The sequence below is a fragment of the Pan troglodytes genome, chromosome 16 (assembly GCF_028858775.2).
Source record: "Pan troglodytes isolate AG18354 chromosome 16, NHGRI_mPanTro3-v2.0_pri, whole genome shotgun sequence".
Classification (NCBI taxonomy): domain Eukaryota; kingdom Metazoa; phylum Chordata; class Mammalia; order Primates; family Hominidae; genus Pan; species Pan troglodytes.
The window spans coordinates 64,464,167-64,479,843 of record NC_072414.2 but is presented as its reverse complement, the minus strand read 5'-3'; the positions used below and the strand labels follow the sequence as shown (position 1 = coordinate 64,479,843).

Here is a 15,677-nt window from a genome sequence, read left to right as displayed (position 1 = left end):
CCAAACAAAACAAAATAAAAAACTCTGATTTTTTTTTTTCCTTAAAAGCTGAAAAGGTAAGCTAGGTAGCCACAAAGCATTTAAACAAAAGACCAAATTAAATAAAGTTTAATTGTTTAATTTGGTCTTTTACTTAAATGTTAATTGGAAAATTATAGAAAGCCAGAAAACCGAGTTTTCTGAAAGAAAATAATGTTGACTTATTTAAAGACCAAATCTAACCTGCAAATATCCACAAATAACAGTATTTATGTTGTTGCCCAGAACTCCTCTCCCAGAAAAAGTAATCAAATTCCCAAGGAAATATTAAATTAATTTGGTTATCTTTTTACATTTCAAACTTTTTCACCTGCAAATGTATCTTACCTGATTTCACACTGAAAATTAGAACTGAGAACAGGGAATTTAAATGTTTAAGAGTTAACAGTAAGCTCTCTAATGCAAACTAAGTAAAATTCAGTGTTTATCAAACCAACATTTAAAACCTAGATAACTGCTATTTCCAACCTCTATTAATAGAAAGTCTTACAAACCAGTAAGAGATAAATATCCCAAAGAGGGGCAATGGGCAAAAGAGAATAAAATGAGCAAAAAGCGAGGGGCAATTTAAAAAAGAAATACCAAGCCCAATAAACATAAGTTCAATCTCACCAGGTTTTTTTTGCCCATCAAACACTGGTTGGGAAAACTAGCATAACTTTTCTGAAAGCAATGTGGTAGTATGTATCAAATGCATTGAAAATGAGCAAATTCTTTTGACTCAGCAATTCACTTTATCCCAAGAAAATAAGGACACTCAAAGACTGACCTATGAGGATATTTTCAATGTTTATAAAAGCCAGAAACTAGAAAGTAAAAAGGAAGGCAAATAACAGATTGATTAAATAAATTAGTTCAGATCTATAATCATATAAGTTCTCGAAAAACTTACTTGACAGAAGGTTGTTCAGAGTATTTCTGTAATGTTTTTCCACTGAAAACACAAACAGAACATACAGTATGGTTCCACTGTTATTAACGTGGAACCATATTAATGGCTATCCAAAGGTCTAGAAAAATAACTACAGTTCGCATTTTGTTGTACGTCTCTGGGTGGCAGGCTTGTTTTGTCTTTTTATTTTTTCTTACCTAATCAGATTTTTCTTACATGTGCATCTTCTACAGGCCGGGCACAGTGGCTGACGCCTGTAATCCAGCGCTTTGGGAGGCCGAGGCAGGCGGATCACAAGGTCAGGAGTTCGAAACCAGCCTGGCCAGCATGGTGAAACCCGTCTCTACTAAAAATACAAAAAATTAGCTGAGCATGGTGGCGCGCGCCTGTATTACCAGCTACTTGGGAGGCCGAGGCAGGAGAATTGCATGAACCCGGCAGGCGGAGGTTGCAGTGAATCGAGATTGCACCATTGCACTCCAGCTTGGGGGACAAAGCAAGACTCCGTCTCAAACAAACAAACAAAAAATTATCTTCTACAATCCTCAACTTCCTTCTTAGACTGTGTTCTCTATATTAAAAATTAAGATTTCCACTATTTAGTAATGGCACTAGATATCAGAGATTTTTCTATTATGCAAAACACTGTATTGAAACAGTGCCTGAATAGATGCTTCAATTTTTAAAACTGTTACTTATAATACTATAAAAATCAGTTAATAATAGAAAGTCAACGAGTTGACAGTGACATACTTCTAATTTGTCAATGAATATTTAGCCAACCAATTTAAGTTAAACAAAAAAGAAATAATGACTGATAAAAGAGGCAATAGTAACTTGCTGCTCATATATGTTTCCTTCCAGGTTTTCTAAAACTTGCACTGAATCAAGCTTCATTTTTATTCTTCAGCCATATCCCTGACTCCTCAGGAGAACTGAGGGTTTTTTTTCCCCAAATGAAAACTTTTGAGTTTCTAAAGCTCAAAAATGCAAAATCTGACGCACATGGTTAAATGAGATGTGGTTATCAACTTACACCAAGCCTAACTTACCACAAAATAGAAAATATCAGAGAACGGAGTTCACAAGCAGAAAACCTCTGCTTTCTAACTCACAATAGAGTCTTGTCCGATATTAGACAACACTGCGTTTTGTTGTTGTTTTAGCTACAAGGAAGGGTATGCAATATGCAGTAACTATTCCAACAGCTTCAAGCAAGTCATCTGCTACGACTAGAAAAAGTAGCAATTAGGTCCCAAACAGCAAAGACATAAAAAAGATGTAAGCAGAAGCCTCACCATCTGAAAAGAAGGCCCATCAGCACCTCTTCCGAGAAATACTTCCCTTCCCCCACCTTTAAGTAGGCACTTGAGACTGCCAAGATCCATTTCTTTATTAACTGGTGCCCACTTGGGGCAACTGTACACCAAGCTGCTCTTAGGCCTACTCTAATCCCTTCCAAAAGTGCTCAAATGAGGCTACGGCCGGGGTAAGTCCCGTCGGGGCCCAATTCTTCCTGACTCCTCTTCTCCACCCCACCTCCTCCGCCCCGCCCCAGTAGGCGATCGCCCGGCCAGAGAAAGGACACCGGGCCCAGGGACTGGCAGAAATTGCCCGCAAGAGAAGGCTTAGGCGGCCGAAGGCCTCCGCCATAGCAGGACTTGGGAAGCACCGCCCCCAGCGCACCTCCCCACACCCGGCTAATCGGCGAACCTCTGCTTTCGACACCCTCTATCCCCAGCAGAGGCAGCGGAGAAGACAAGGCCGGGAGGCACCGGGCTAGGCTGCGCACCAGGCCCAGGCCTGTCCCTCGGGACCGCGCGTGCCGCCTGAATCCGCTCCCCCGTCGGGCCCGGTCCAGCTGGCGCGGCGGCCACCCTCACCTGGATGACCTCGTTGACCTCCCGGATACATTCCACCATGTGTTGTAGAATCTGCTCGGCCGTGAGCACCTCGTAGCGGTAATCCTCCTCCTGCTCATGCCCCGGCCCGCCACCACCACCGCCGCCGCCGCCGCCGCCGCCACCGCCGGGCCCCAGAGCGCTGCCGCCGCCACCGCCCGTCTCCCCGCACAGCAGTCCGTCCCGCTCCCCGCCGACGCCCAGCCCGGGCTCCACCAGCTCCACCTCGCCCAGATCCAGGGTATCATCGTCCGGCTCGTCGTCGTCTTCGTCCTCCTCCTCCTCGGCGCCGCTGTCCTCCTCACTGCACTCCTCGTCCTCGTCGAACTCGTAGTTGTAGCCCTCGTCCGAGTCCATGGCGCGACGCGCGGGGGCCCGGCGGACGCTGGCCGAGGCGGGGAGAGGGCGGGGACGCCGAGGCCCCGGCTCTCGCTCCGGCTCCGGCTGATGTCCGGACGCAGGCCTGGCTCCGGCCCCGCGGGCCGCGGCTCCTCCCCAAGAGCGGCGGTTGGCGTTTGACGGCTGGTGGCGGCGGGGAGGGCGCGGAGGAGGGAGGGAGGGAGCGAGGGGGCCGCTTGCTGCCCGCCTCAGTCAGGCGCGGCTCCGCTCCGGCCTCCGAGAGAAAACAGTCCCCAGCGCCACCTCCACGGCCGCTGCTATCGCTACTGAGCCAACAAAGGGGCGTGCGTCACCGCGTCGCGCTGCGTCGTCGCGTCACTCCTCTTTGCGTCACTGCGCCCCGCCCCACCGCCCCTGCGTGGAGCCCGGGGAGACCCCACGCCCGGTCTTCCTGGGCCTGGGACCCGAGGGGAGCCGAGCGGGAATTGCTTTCCTGGTTCGATCCGCTGCCGCTGTGAGGGCCGAGCGGAAACCCGTAGACTTTTTACGTGAAGAGATTGCGGCCTCCTGGTCACCAGTCACCGAGAGAGGGACCCCTGGACCGCCTACGTGGTGGTGTCTGCCGCAGGCCATAGGGATCCAGCCCACTCAGGCAGTCCCTTGGGGACGCGGCCTTCCCTCCGGAGCGGAAAGGCGCTTCCCGCCCGCCCTGCGGTAATCCCGGAAGCCCTCAGCCGTTAAGCTAAAATTTCTGTTGCTTTGGCTACTGATGGAAACCTGTTGTAAGTGGAACCTCTAAACTGTATGACAGGTGAACCCACTTTAGGTAGCTGTGTGATTCTGTCCACTTGTACAGACGTGCAGTGGTTTTTAAGTCTCCTATAATGACGTCATTTTAAAGAGGCATTTCCTCCACCCCGCTAACAAGAGCGCCTCTTGAGGGCCCTAAACAATGTAAACAGCGATGATTTTCATGAATTGAGCACTGTGTAAGGGCTTTACATATATTCTGTCTCATCTTCACGGAGCCATAGTACCCATTTTATACCTGAGGAACCTGAAGCTCAGAAAGGAAAAGGGACCTGGCCAAGACCACATAACCCTTGCCCTATTTTAACCGCTGGATGCCCCAAAACATGAATCATAAAAATGCTTTGTAATGTAGATATATTATGTACTATGTAGTACATAAAAGACATGAATGCTTCAACAAAATACAGGCAATAATAGAAATATCTACAAGGGCCAAATGTAGCCAGAGAGATAATGCTTGAATCTCATCTGAAAGTGTGCTATGTGAGCTGAGTGTTGATGAATGGCTAGGAGTTCAACAGAGAAGGTAGGGAAGATGGTCTAGCCGCAGAGAACAAGCAAAAGCGCAGAAGGTGTCAAGTAAGTAATAGTTTGGGGAGCTTAAAGTGCATGGAGGGTACATGGCAAAATATTAGGCAAGTTAGTCAGGGGTCATGTCAGTTAAGAGCATTTTATGCCTAAGAGTGGGCTTAAATCTTTGTAAACAGGACATGCGAGCCAGAGAAGTGTTATGAAGGAAGAAGAGGCATAAGAAGGCTCCCTCTTGAGATAATCTGAAGAATTGGCCAGATTGAAAACCTTTTAAAATCAGAATCCCTGATTTGTTGATAAATCTTACTGTTCAACCTATAGGTTCCCTTTGGAAATTGATTTTGAAAAGTGAAAAATTCCATTATAATGTTAAAAAGCCTCTTCCAATTTGTCCATTTTGTAAGTTTTAAAATACCGATAATTATTTTTCTTAACCTCAGGATTTACAAAGTAAAGCATTTAACCTCAATACTGGTAGTCTAGGTTTTTGTTGTTGTTGTTGTTGTTGTTTGTTTTTTTCTTGAGACGGAGTCTCGCTCTGTTGCCCAGGTTGGAGTACAGTGGTGATCTCAGCTCACTGCAACCTCTGCCTCCCAGGTTCAAGCGATTCTCCTGTCTCAGCCTCCTGAGTAGCTGGGACTACAGGCGCATGCCACCACCCCAGGCTAATTTTTGTATTTTAAGTAGAGATGGGGTTTCACCATATTGGCCAGACTGGTCTCGAATTCCTGACTTCAGGTGATCCACCTGCCTCGGCCTCCCGAAGTGCTGTGATAACAGGCATAAGCCACAGCGCCCAGCCAGGTCTAGGTTCTTTGATTCAGTGTTTCTATTTAGCAATTCTAGATTGCTGCCACAACTAAGGCAAGCCATGGACACAAGGAACACTTCTGTCCACCCCGTCTCCATTGTGATATTACCTACAGAAAAATTCAGTAACACTCGTCAGTACCCTAAACTCCTTTGCCTCACCTTTCTTTTCATTGTACCCCTATCTTGAATGAACCCTACCATCCATAGTCTCCACTTTGATAATGGAGCAGCTGACCACTATTAGAGAAATGTGCATAGCCATCTGTATTCTATTACTAAATTTCTTCTTCTTTTTTTTTTTTTTGGAGGCACTCTTGCTCTGGCACCCAGGCTGGAATGCAGTGGTGCGATCACCACTAAAGCCTCAATGTCCCGGGCTCAAGTGATCCTCCCACTTCAGCCTCCTGAGTTGCTGGTACTACAGGTGCACACCACCATACCTGGCTAATTTTTAATTTTTTTTTACAGATACATCTCACTGTGTTGCTCAGACTGGTCTGGAACTCCTGGCCTCAAGCAATCCTCCCACCTTGGCCTCCCAAAGTGCTAGGATTACAGGTGTGAGCCACTACACCCAGCCTACTTAATTTCAATCACCAAGCACAACTCAACCCTCAATAATTCCCAGCAATCCTATTAAATTTTTCTGGATTGTTCTCCGACTCTCGACAACTCTTTCACACCTTTGCCAATTTCCTCAAACTTCAGCCCTGCCCTTTCACATCTTCTCAAAGCATGTGACTTTTAGTCACAGAGGAATTTGAAAATATCAGGACCAATGTGACTTGAGACATGCTGAGCAAAGAAGAGGGTGTTAAGGGATAAAGTCAGAGAAAGCAGATCAAGGTAGGGGGCCAGTAGGGGCCTTGTAGGGCATCTTAAGAAGTTTACATTATTCCAGTGGCAATTATTAACGAGTTTTAAGCAGAAGAGTGAAACTATATGATCTGTGTTTTTAAAAAGATAACTGACTGCTTTATGGTGAATGGACTATGAAAACAAAGCAATTATGAGGCTATCTCAGTAGTCCAGGTAAGTAGATAATAGCCTGAACTAGGGTTGTGGCAGTGGAGGTGATAAGAAGTGGTCAGATTGAGATAGAATTTGAAAGAAGAGCCAAAATATTTGCTGGTGGCTTGACAGTGGGTTTGATGGAGGAAACAAGGATGCCTACTGTATTTGGAGCTTGAGCGACTGGGTGAATGGTGGCATCACTCACTGAAATATGTTATTTGAGGTGCTCGTTAGACATCAGGGTAGAGGTGTTGAGTAGGCAGTTCCATAAACTAAGATACAAGACTGAAGGTCAGGAAAAATTAGAGCTGGAGATACAATTTTACCAGAGTTTACACCAGCAGTGTTTAGAAGCGGCATAGGATAAAGGTGAAGAGGATAAAAGTTACTGAAGCAGATGGATCTGAATTTGCCTATGCACCCCCCGCCCCGCTGCTGTCTGTAACCTTAAGCAAATTACTAAGCCTCTCTTTTAGAGGTTTACTTTAGAGGATCATAATTCCTGTTCTCATAGGATTATTTGTGAGTATCAAGTGAAATTATGTATTTAAAGCATTTGACACAGTACCTGGCACATAGCTAAGTACACACAAAATCAGAGCTTTTAAAAAGTGTCATAAGTCACCTTTATAATCTTTTAATCAGTTTTGTTTATTTGTTTGTTTGTTTGTTTTGAGACGGAGTCTCACTCTTTCGCCCAGGCTGGAGCACAGTGGAGCAATTTCGGCTCACTGCAACCTCTGCCTCCCGGGTTCAGGCAATTCTCCTACCTCAGCCTCCTGAGTAGCTGGGACTACAGGCACGCACCACCATGCCTGGCTAATTTTTGTATTTTTAGTAGAGACAGGGTTTTACCATGTTGGTCAGGCTGGTCTCGACCTCCTGACCTCATGATCCTCCCACCTCGGCCACCCAAAGTGCTGGGATTATAGTCGTGAGCCACCGCACCCAGCCTAATCAGTTTTATTTTAATTATGCTTATATGTACACAGCCTGTGTCATCCCATTTTCTAGGGAAGAAAATTGGTCTGATTTTTTTCTCAGAAACCTTTTCCATGATCTCATGACTTCATTTTTTATTAATATCATGAAAAGTATTACAGTGCTTCTGAATTTCTGGGTCTCCTATCCATGGATAAACCATTATAACCATGGTTTGATGGTTAATTAGCTTTCGTTCTATACATATTTTTATAGAATTAATTAGTTAACATTCGTTCTATACATATTTTGGAAACCATCTTAGATTCAGGTTAGGTTATGGTGCTATTTAAGGAAAACCAGTAGAACAACTTCTCTCTGGCCCCACATTGGCCAAGGGATGACCCACATACATTATTTTGTATTGTTTTTTAATGACTTGTTCTTAAAGGTATTGCCTGTGTTATTGTTTTCCCAGCTATGGTGATTACTAGCTAGAAGCACAGTAGTCTCTAAACAACAACAGGAAAAGGTTCTTGAAAAAGAAAATACACAAATTAATACCTTTTTGGTGCCGAGATAATCATTGCTGGTAATTTGGCACTCCCATTGTCCCCAAGTCCTAGTAAGGTAAAAAAATATTCATATACATTTATAAAATATCTACTCATGGGACAAAATTCCATAAATATTTATATGCTAACCAAATGATTATGTACTGAATACCAACAGGAAGACTATGCAGGTGCTTTTCAGATAAATATAAGTTACAGTAGCACTGGAATTTTTCTAAGGGCAGATAATAGAAGTGTAAGCTATGGAAAAGCCAACTGTACCAACTGTTCCAGTTGGCTCAGGACAGGGGTTTCCTGGGACATGGAGTTTTCAGTACCCAAACTGGGAAGTCCCAGGCAAGCTGGGATGGTTTGGTCACCCTACAGGGCATCTGACCAAAAATTCTTATATGTAAGCAATTGTCTCTAAAATCAAGTGAGAAGAAATTGCTTTTTGTCATTTTGTTTATAAAATCAGTTTTAATGCAGCACTTTTTGTTTTTGTTTGTTTTGTTTTGTCTTTTTTTGGTGGGGGGGGTGGAAACAAAGTCTCACTCTATTGCCCAAGCTGGAGTGCACTGGCATGATCTCGGCTCACTGCAACCTCTGCCTCCCAGTTCAAGTGATTCTTCTGTCTCAGCCTTCCACATAGCTGGGATTACAGGCATGTGCCACTATGCCCGGCTGATTTTTTGTATTCTTAGTAGAGATGGGGTTTCACCATGTTGGCCAGGCTGTTCTCGAACTCCTGACCTCAAGTGATCCACTTGCCTTGGCCTCCCAAAGTGCTGGGATTACAGGCATGAGCCACTGTGCCTGGCCTGTTTTTTTATTGTTTTGTTTGTTTGTTTGTTTTGAGACGGAGTCTCGCTCTGTCGCCCAGGCTGGAGTGCAGTGGTGCAATCTCGGCTCACTGCAACCTCCGCCTCCTGGGTTCAAGCGATTCTCCTGCTTCAGCCTCCCAAGTAGCTGGGACTACAGGTGCGTGCCACCACACCCAGCTAATTTTTTGTATTTTTAGTAGAGACAGGGTTTCACCATGTAGCCAGGATGGTCTAAATCTCCTGACCTTGTGATCCGCCCGCCTCGGCCTCCCAAAGTGCTGAGATTACAGGCGTGAGCCACCGCACCTGGCCTGTTTTTTGTTTTTTAATGTTTTAGGTGTTCCTGTGTTTTACCAGGAAGGAGGTAAAGAAATTAAATTTTAATCAAAGCACAAAAAGAGACACTGATAAGCTGAGTACTTTGCATTTCTGTAAAAACATCTATGTATTTCAAATTTTGTTATAGATACCAATGAAATATTACAGCATTATTGAGAGATCATATCACACCAGTTCTAAGTGTTAATAATAATAATAAGGTATAGAGAAACTGAAGTTACCTGCCACATTAGACGTCTGGTAGAGATAGTGACAACCAAAAGTAGAACCCAAGATTCTTAACTGCAGCCATTTCTTTACGATCTCCCCATCCTGGTACAGTGACTCATGCCTGTAATCCCAGCACTTTGGAAGACCAAGGTGGGACAATTACTTGAGGCTAGGAGTTTTAGACCAGCTTGGGCAACATAGTGACACCCTGCCTCTACAAAAGAATAAAAAATAAGCAAATTAGCGAGGGCTGAGTGCAGTGGCTCATGCCTGTAATCCTAGCACTATGGGAGGCCAAGATGGGAGAATCACTTGAGTGTAGGAGTTCAAGGCCAACCTGGGCAACATAGCAAGACCCTATCTCAAAAAAAAAAAAAAAAAAGAAAAAATGAGCCAAGCATGGTGGTGCATGCATGTACTCCCAGCTACTCAGGAGGCTAAGGCAGAAGGATCCGTTGAGCCTCCAGGAATTTGAGGCTGCAGTGAGCTATGATCATGCCACTGTACTCCAGCCTGGGTGACAGAGCAAGGCCCTGTTTCAAAAAATAATAATAAAAATAAAAGATATTCTCTACCTTACCTTTATTCTAGAAATACAGTTGTCCCTTGATATCTGCAGGAGATTGGTTCCAGGACCCCAACAGATAAGAAAATCCATGGTTGCTCAAGTCCCTTATATAAAATGGGATGCTATTTGCATATAACCTACGTACATCCTCTCAAGCACTTTAAATCATCTCTAGATTACTTGTAACCCCTAGTGCAATGTAAATGCTTTGTAAATGGTGGTTATATTGTATTGTTACATTTGATTTTTTTAATTGCCGTATTCTTACTTTTTATGTTTTTTGTTTTAATATTTTCACTCCATGGTTGGTTGAATCTGTGGATGTGGAAACTGCAGATACAAAGGGGCCTATTGTACAGGGTCTATAGACTTTATTATTGAGCCTGAGCTTTTATACAAGTAATTATCTAATGTGTGATAAGATAATGCTGGAACTAGAGGGCAGGCACAGTGGCTCATGCCTGTAATCCTAGCACTTTGGGTGGCCAAAGCGGGCAGACCACTTGAGGTCAGGAGTTCGAAACCAGCCTGGCCAAAATGGTGAAACCCCGTCTCTACTAAAAATACCAAAAAATTAGTTGGGCGTGGTGGTAGACACCTGTAATCCCAGCTACTCGGGAGGCTGAGGCAGGAGAATTGCTTGAACCCAGGAGGCAGAGGTTGCAGTGAGCCGAGATCATGCCACTGCACTCCAGCCTGGGCGACAGAGCAAGACTCCATCTCAAAAAAGAAAAAAAAAAGATAATGCTGAAACTAGAGTATATACTATCATACAATTGGACAAATGTACAAAACCGTAGTGTCTATGTGCCCCATGATTGCAATATACATTTATTTGGCCTTAAATGTGTGCTTACACTACAACAAAAAGTAACATATGATGACCTTCCAAAAAGTGAACATATATTTATTGTAATGACTTAAGGACTTGAAGGAAAAGTATTTTTGTAGCTAAAGTTTGCAAAACAAACATTTCTCTGTAGTTCACAATATCTCTAGTTTATTTTGTTGCTTTATGGATGTATTTAAATGGATGAATGGGCAAAAAGTGAGCAAATATATTATTGAGTCTACACTAGATGCCACACTAGATGCATATGCTTTTTTTTTTTTTTTTTTTGAGACTCACTCTGTCGCCCAGGCTGGAGTGCAGTGGGGGATCTTGGCTTACTGCAAGCTCTGCCTCCCAGGTTCACACCATTCTCCTGCCTCAGCCTCCCGAATAGCTGGAACTACAGGCACCCGCCACAACACCCGGCTAATTTTTTGTATGTTTAGTATGGTCTCGATCTCCTGACCTCGTGACCTTTTGTATGTTTAGTATGGTCTTGATCTCCTGACCTCGTGATCCACCCGCGTCGGCCTCCCAAAGTGCTGGGATTACAGGTGTGAGCCACCGCCCCCAGCTGCATATGCATTTTTAATTTCTTCTTTATGATCCTGTGAAGTTGGAAGTCTTAACTTCATTTTATAGATGAGAAAAAAGCTCAAAGGTGGAAGTAATTTACCAAAGTACACAACAAGTGGCAGAACCTTGATTCAGATCCAAGTTTTCAGAGTTCAAGTCCAGTTTTTTTCCATATTAATTCTCAGTGATTATAATAAGATCTTATTCTTATTCTAAAATTTGTCTTTGTATTTTTATAAGGGAGTAATTGCTGTCAATCCTACCGCTTTCTAGATTGACAGCCATAAACATTGACTGTATGTAGTATTTGTTCCTCCTGGAAATAGGTAATAAAAGTAGCGTAGTGAATAGACGTGTTATCTTCTGTTCACAACGTTCTACTTTATTCTTATAAATATAATCTTAGCATTCTTTTTTGTCGTTGTTGTTGTTGTTGTTGTCGTTGTTGTTTGAGACAGAGGCTCGCCCTGTCGCCCAGGCTGGAGCGCAATTGCGCAATCTCGGCTCATTGCAACCTCCACTTCTCAGGTTCAAGCAATTATCTTGCCTCAGCCTCTCAAGTAGTTGGGATTACAGGCAACCGCCACCACGCCCGACTAATTTTATGTATTTTTAGTAGACACAGGGTTTCACCATGTTGGCCAGGCTGCTCTCAAACTCTTGACCTGAGGTGATCCACCTTGGCCTCCCAAAGTGTTGGGACTACAGGCGTGAGCCACTGCACCTGACTTAATCTTAGCGTTCTTAATGAAGACTTACAGTACATAAGCCATGATTTTTTTGGTCAGGCAATCAATAGTTACTTATTAGTGTCTACTCAATGCAAAGCACCTTTCTTGGCATTCTGGAGAAACAAAGAGAGATTATAATTTAGGGAAGGAGATAAATTAAAAGGTTAATTTAAAAAATGATAAGTGTACAGTTGAAGAGATGTCACAAGCCAAGAAGGCTGGCACAAATGGTAGTGCTAAAGGAGTTCTTGGTCATGGTGCCATGTGCCTGTAATCCCAGTTACTTGAGAGGCTGTGACAGGAGGGTTGCTTGAACCAAGGTGTTCAAGACTAGCCTGAGCAACATAGCAAGTCCCGATCTCAAAAAAAAAAAAAAAAAGTTATAAAAAAAGATAGGTTCAAATCCTAGCTAGGAAAAAAAAGATAGAAGTCACTAGACTGGCATATTCTACAAAAGCATAATATGCTAGACTTTCTTATGCGTCCTGCCTTTGTAACTGCTGTTGCCTCTGCCTGATCTCCTTTCCACCTACTCTTTCCCACAAACTAATTCATGTGCTTCAAAACTACTGTTTTTTTCATATCATTTCTAATATGGTGCTTGATGCCTAGAACATGTAGTCATCTATGTAATGCTCATTCCCAACAAACTTCCAAGCTTTTGTTAATGCTGGAATAAATTAATATAAACCTAAAGTTTATGAATTAGTATAAACCTAAATGTCTGAAAATAATAGACATGTAGTATTGTATTCTTACCTCAAAATATGTTGAATCTTGCCAACATTAAATCAACACTGGTGTTCTTGCCTGTTAATTCTTCTAGGTGTTCATGAAAACTTGAAGGTTGTGTGGAGCAGAAGGAAGAGGGGGTCTGATATGCATGTTCTCCATGGCACTCCTTATCTAGGATTTCTCTAGGGCAAATGCTCATTTTACCTCCCACATCCCCAGTGGTAACTCAGCCTTTAATACTTCATGGCAAGATAGGATTGATGTTGGAATCCAGCTAAATTGGATACAAATGGTACAATGCAGCTTGGTTATGAATGAATAAAGGACTGCAACAGGAAGCAAAAATCTTTAGGACTTGAAGATTGTAGTAATAGTAAACCCAGAAATAGCAGCACCTGACAGGACCACACAGCCCCAAAGTTTTCAGAAATGAAAAAGCTTTCTTTTTTGTCTTTTTGTTTTCTCTCTTGGTTTTTTGGTTCTTTTGGTTTCATTTGAGACAATACCATGATTTAGTAGGCATAGTCACCTCTTCCACCCCAGGAACCAAATGCCACTCCTTACAGTTATTTTGCAAAGTGGCATCACAGACATCTTTAGTAAAGTAATAATGGAGAGCTTGTGATACTTGACAAGAAGTCTTTATAAGCCGCTTCACATTTTGCTTTCCGGAAAAGATAATTTAATGTTGGATACGTGGATTGACACATGTAAATTGCTGGAGCAGCATACCAAGTTCCTTTTTTTTTTGTTATTTTGAGGTGGAGTTTCAGTTTCGCTGTTGTCCAGGCTGGAGTGCAATGGCGCGATCTCAGCTCACCACAACCTCTGCTTCCCGGGTTGAAGCAATTCTCCTGCCTCAGTCTCCTGAGTAGCTGGGATTACAGGCATGTGCCACTATGTCTAGCTAATTTTGTATTTTTAGTAGAGATGGGGTTTCTCCATGTTGGTCAGGCTGGTCTCAAACTCCTGACCTCAGGTGATCTGCCCGCCTTGTCCTCCCAAAGTGCTGGAATTACAGGCGTGAGCCACCGCACCCGGCCTCAAGTTCCCATTTTAAAGAATTTGACAGGACAATAAAGTAATTAAAATCATTACATTGTATCTACATGTTATTAAAACAGAATAGTCCTGGAGGTTTATACCATATTGATTAGTATATTTGTTTACATTAAGCAAAGCCGAGCATATGTGGACACATTTTTTTTCTAAATCACAAGCTGCATGTATGAGCCATGAGCCTTTGTTTCTCCTAAGTGAGTGTGTATGGGAGATTGCAGGTGGAGAGGGTCAGACAGAGGGATGAGATATTGTGCAACAGTGAGTATTCTTACTCAGCTGACTTTGAGAGGCACAATAGTGTGGTAGTTAGCACCATACATGCCAGAGCTAGAAACCCTACTTATTAAATATGTGACCTTAGGCAAATTAGTTTACCTCTTACAAGCCTGTTTCCTCATCTGAGGGAAAAAAAAGGAAAAATAAGGTTTTCCTCGTTGGATTGTAATGATGAAATGAGTTAGTGTAAAGGACTTACATTATTATTATTTGACACAGGAAGTGTACAGAGCTTTGTTTTAGGTCTGACTATATACAAAGATGATTATTCAATTTTAAAGTAGTGGCCCTTTGAAGAAAACAAAGCAATATTCGTTTGTCAAATTGCTGAAAATGCTACTGTGCTCTTCTTGTATGCCTGTATTTTTATTAGTTAATTCAACAAGTCAGTTGTTCACTAACATGTCAGGCACTGTGCTAGATGTTGAGGTTAAGAAGATAAATAGGCCGGGCGCCGTGGCTCACACCTGTCTGTAATTCCAGCACATTGGGAGGCCGAGGCGAACGGATCGCCTGAGGTCGGGAGTTTGAGACCAGCCTGGCCAGACGGTGAAATCCTGTCTCTATTAAAAATGCAAAAAAAAAAAAAAAATTAGCCAGGTGTGCTGGCATGCGCCTGTAAACCAGCTGCTCAGGATGCTGAGGCAGGAGAATCACTTGAACCCAGGAGGCGGAGGTTGCAGTGAGCCGAGATCCCGCCATTGCACTCCAGCCTGGACAACAGAACGAGACTCTGTCTGAAAAGAAAAGAAAAGATAAATAAATAAAACCATTTCAGCTCTCAAGAAGTTCTCAGACTAGTAAGAGAAGCAGACATGTAAACCATTAATTATAAGTACTATAGTAGAAGTATGATCTGAATGTTAGGGAAGCAAGAATATATGTATCTAACTCAGTGTAGAAGGCACACAAGCGTGTCATGGAGGCCTTCCTAGGGAAAATGTGGCCTGAGCTGGCCAAGCATGGTGGCTCACGCCTGTAATCCCAGCACTTTGGGAGGCCAAGGTGGGCGGATCACGAGGTCAGGATATCGAGACCATCCTGGCTAACACGGTGAAACCCCGTCTCTACTAAAATATATATTTTTTTAAATTAGCCAGGTGTGGTGGCGGGCGCCTGTAGTCCCAGCTACTTGGGAGGCTGAGGCAGGAGAATGGCGTGAACCTGGGAGGCAGAGTTTGCAGTGAGCCAGGATTGTGCCACTGCACTCTAGCCTGGGCAACAGAGCAAGACTCCATCCAAAAAAAAAAAAAGTGTGACCTGAGCTGAGTATTGGAGGACAAATAAATGATGTTCTGGGAAGAGGAATGTGAATGTATGTATAAAATATGTAAGTGTGAAATACGGCATATTTGAGCCATGCATTATTTGGGGAACTGCCAGAAATTCAGCATGCCTGAAATTTTGGGTGTATATAAGACTGTTAGGGCCAGGCATGGCGGCTCATGCTTGTAATCCCAGCACTTTGGGAGCCGAGGCAGGTGATATCACATGAGGCTAGGAGTTTTGAGACCAGCCCGGCCAACATGGCGAAACCCTGTCTCTACTGAAAATACAAAAAATTAGCCAAACCTAGTGGCATTTGCCTGTAATCACAGCTACTCTGGGGGAGGGCTGAGGCACAAGAATCGCTTGAACCCGGGAGGCAGAGGTTGCAGTGAGCCAAGATCGCACCACTGCACTCCAGCCTGGAGACAGAGCAAGACC

At 43.6% G+C, this 15,677-nt stretch overlaps 1 protein-coding gene across 1 annotated transcript in view; it reads right to left on the bottom strand.

Annotated features, from left to right (window-relative positions):
* Positions 1-3,547, bottom strand: part of ARIH1 (ariadne RBR E3 ubiquitin protein ligase 1) — a 112,142-nt gene extending 108,595 nt beyond the window's left edge. The window contains exon 1 of the mRNA NM_001244645.2: positions 2,815-3,547. Coding sequence (NP_001231574.1) covers positions 2,815-3,189 — 375 coding nt within the window. The 5' untranslated portion in view covers positions 3,190-3,547. The remainder of the gene's footprint in view (positions 1-2,814) is intronic.
* Between the last annotated feature and the right edge of the window lie 12,130 nt (positions 3,548-15,677).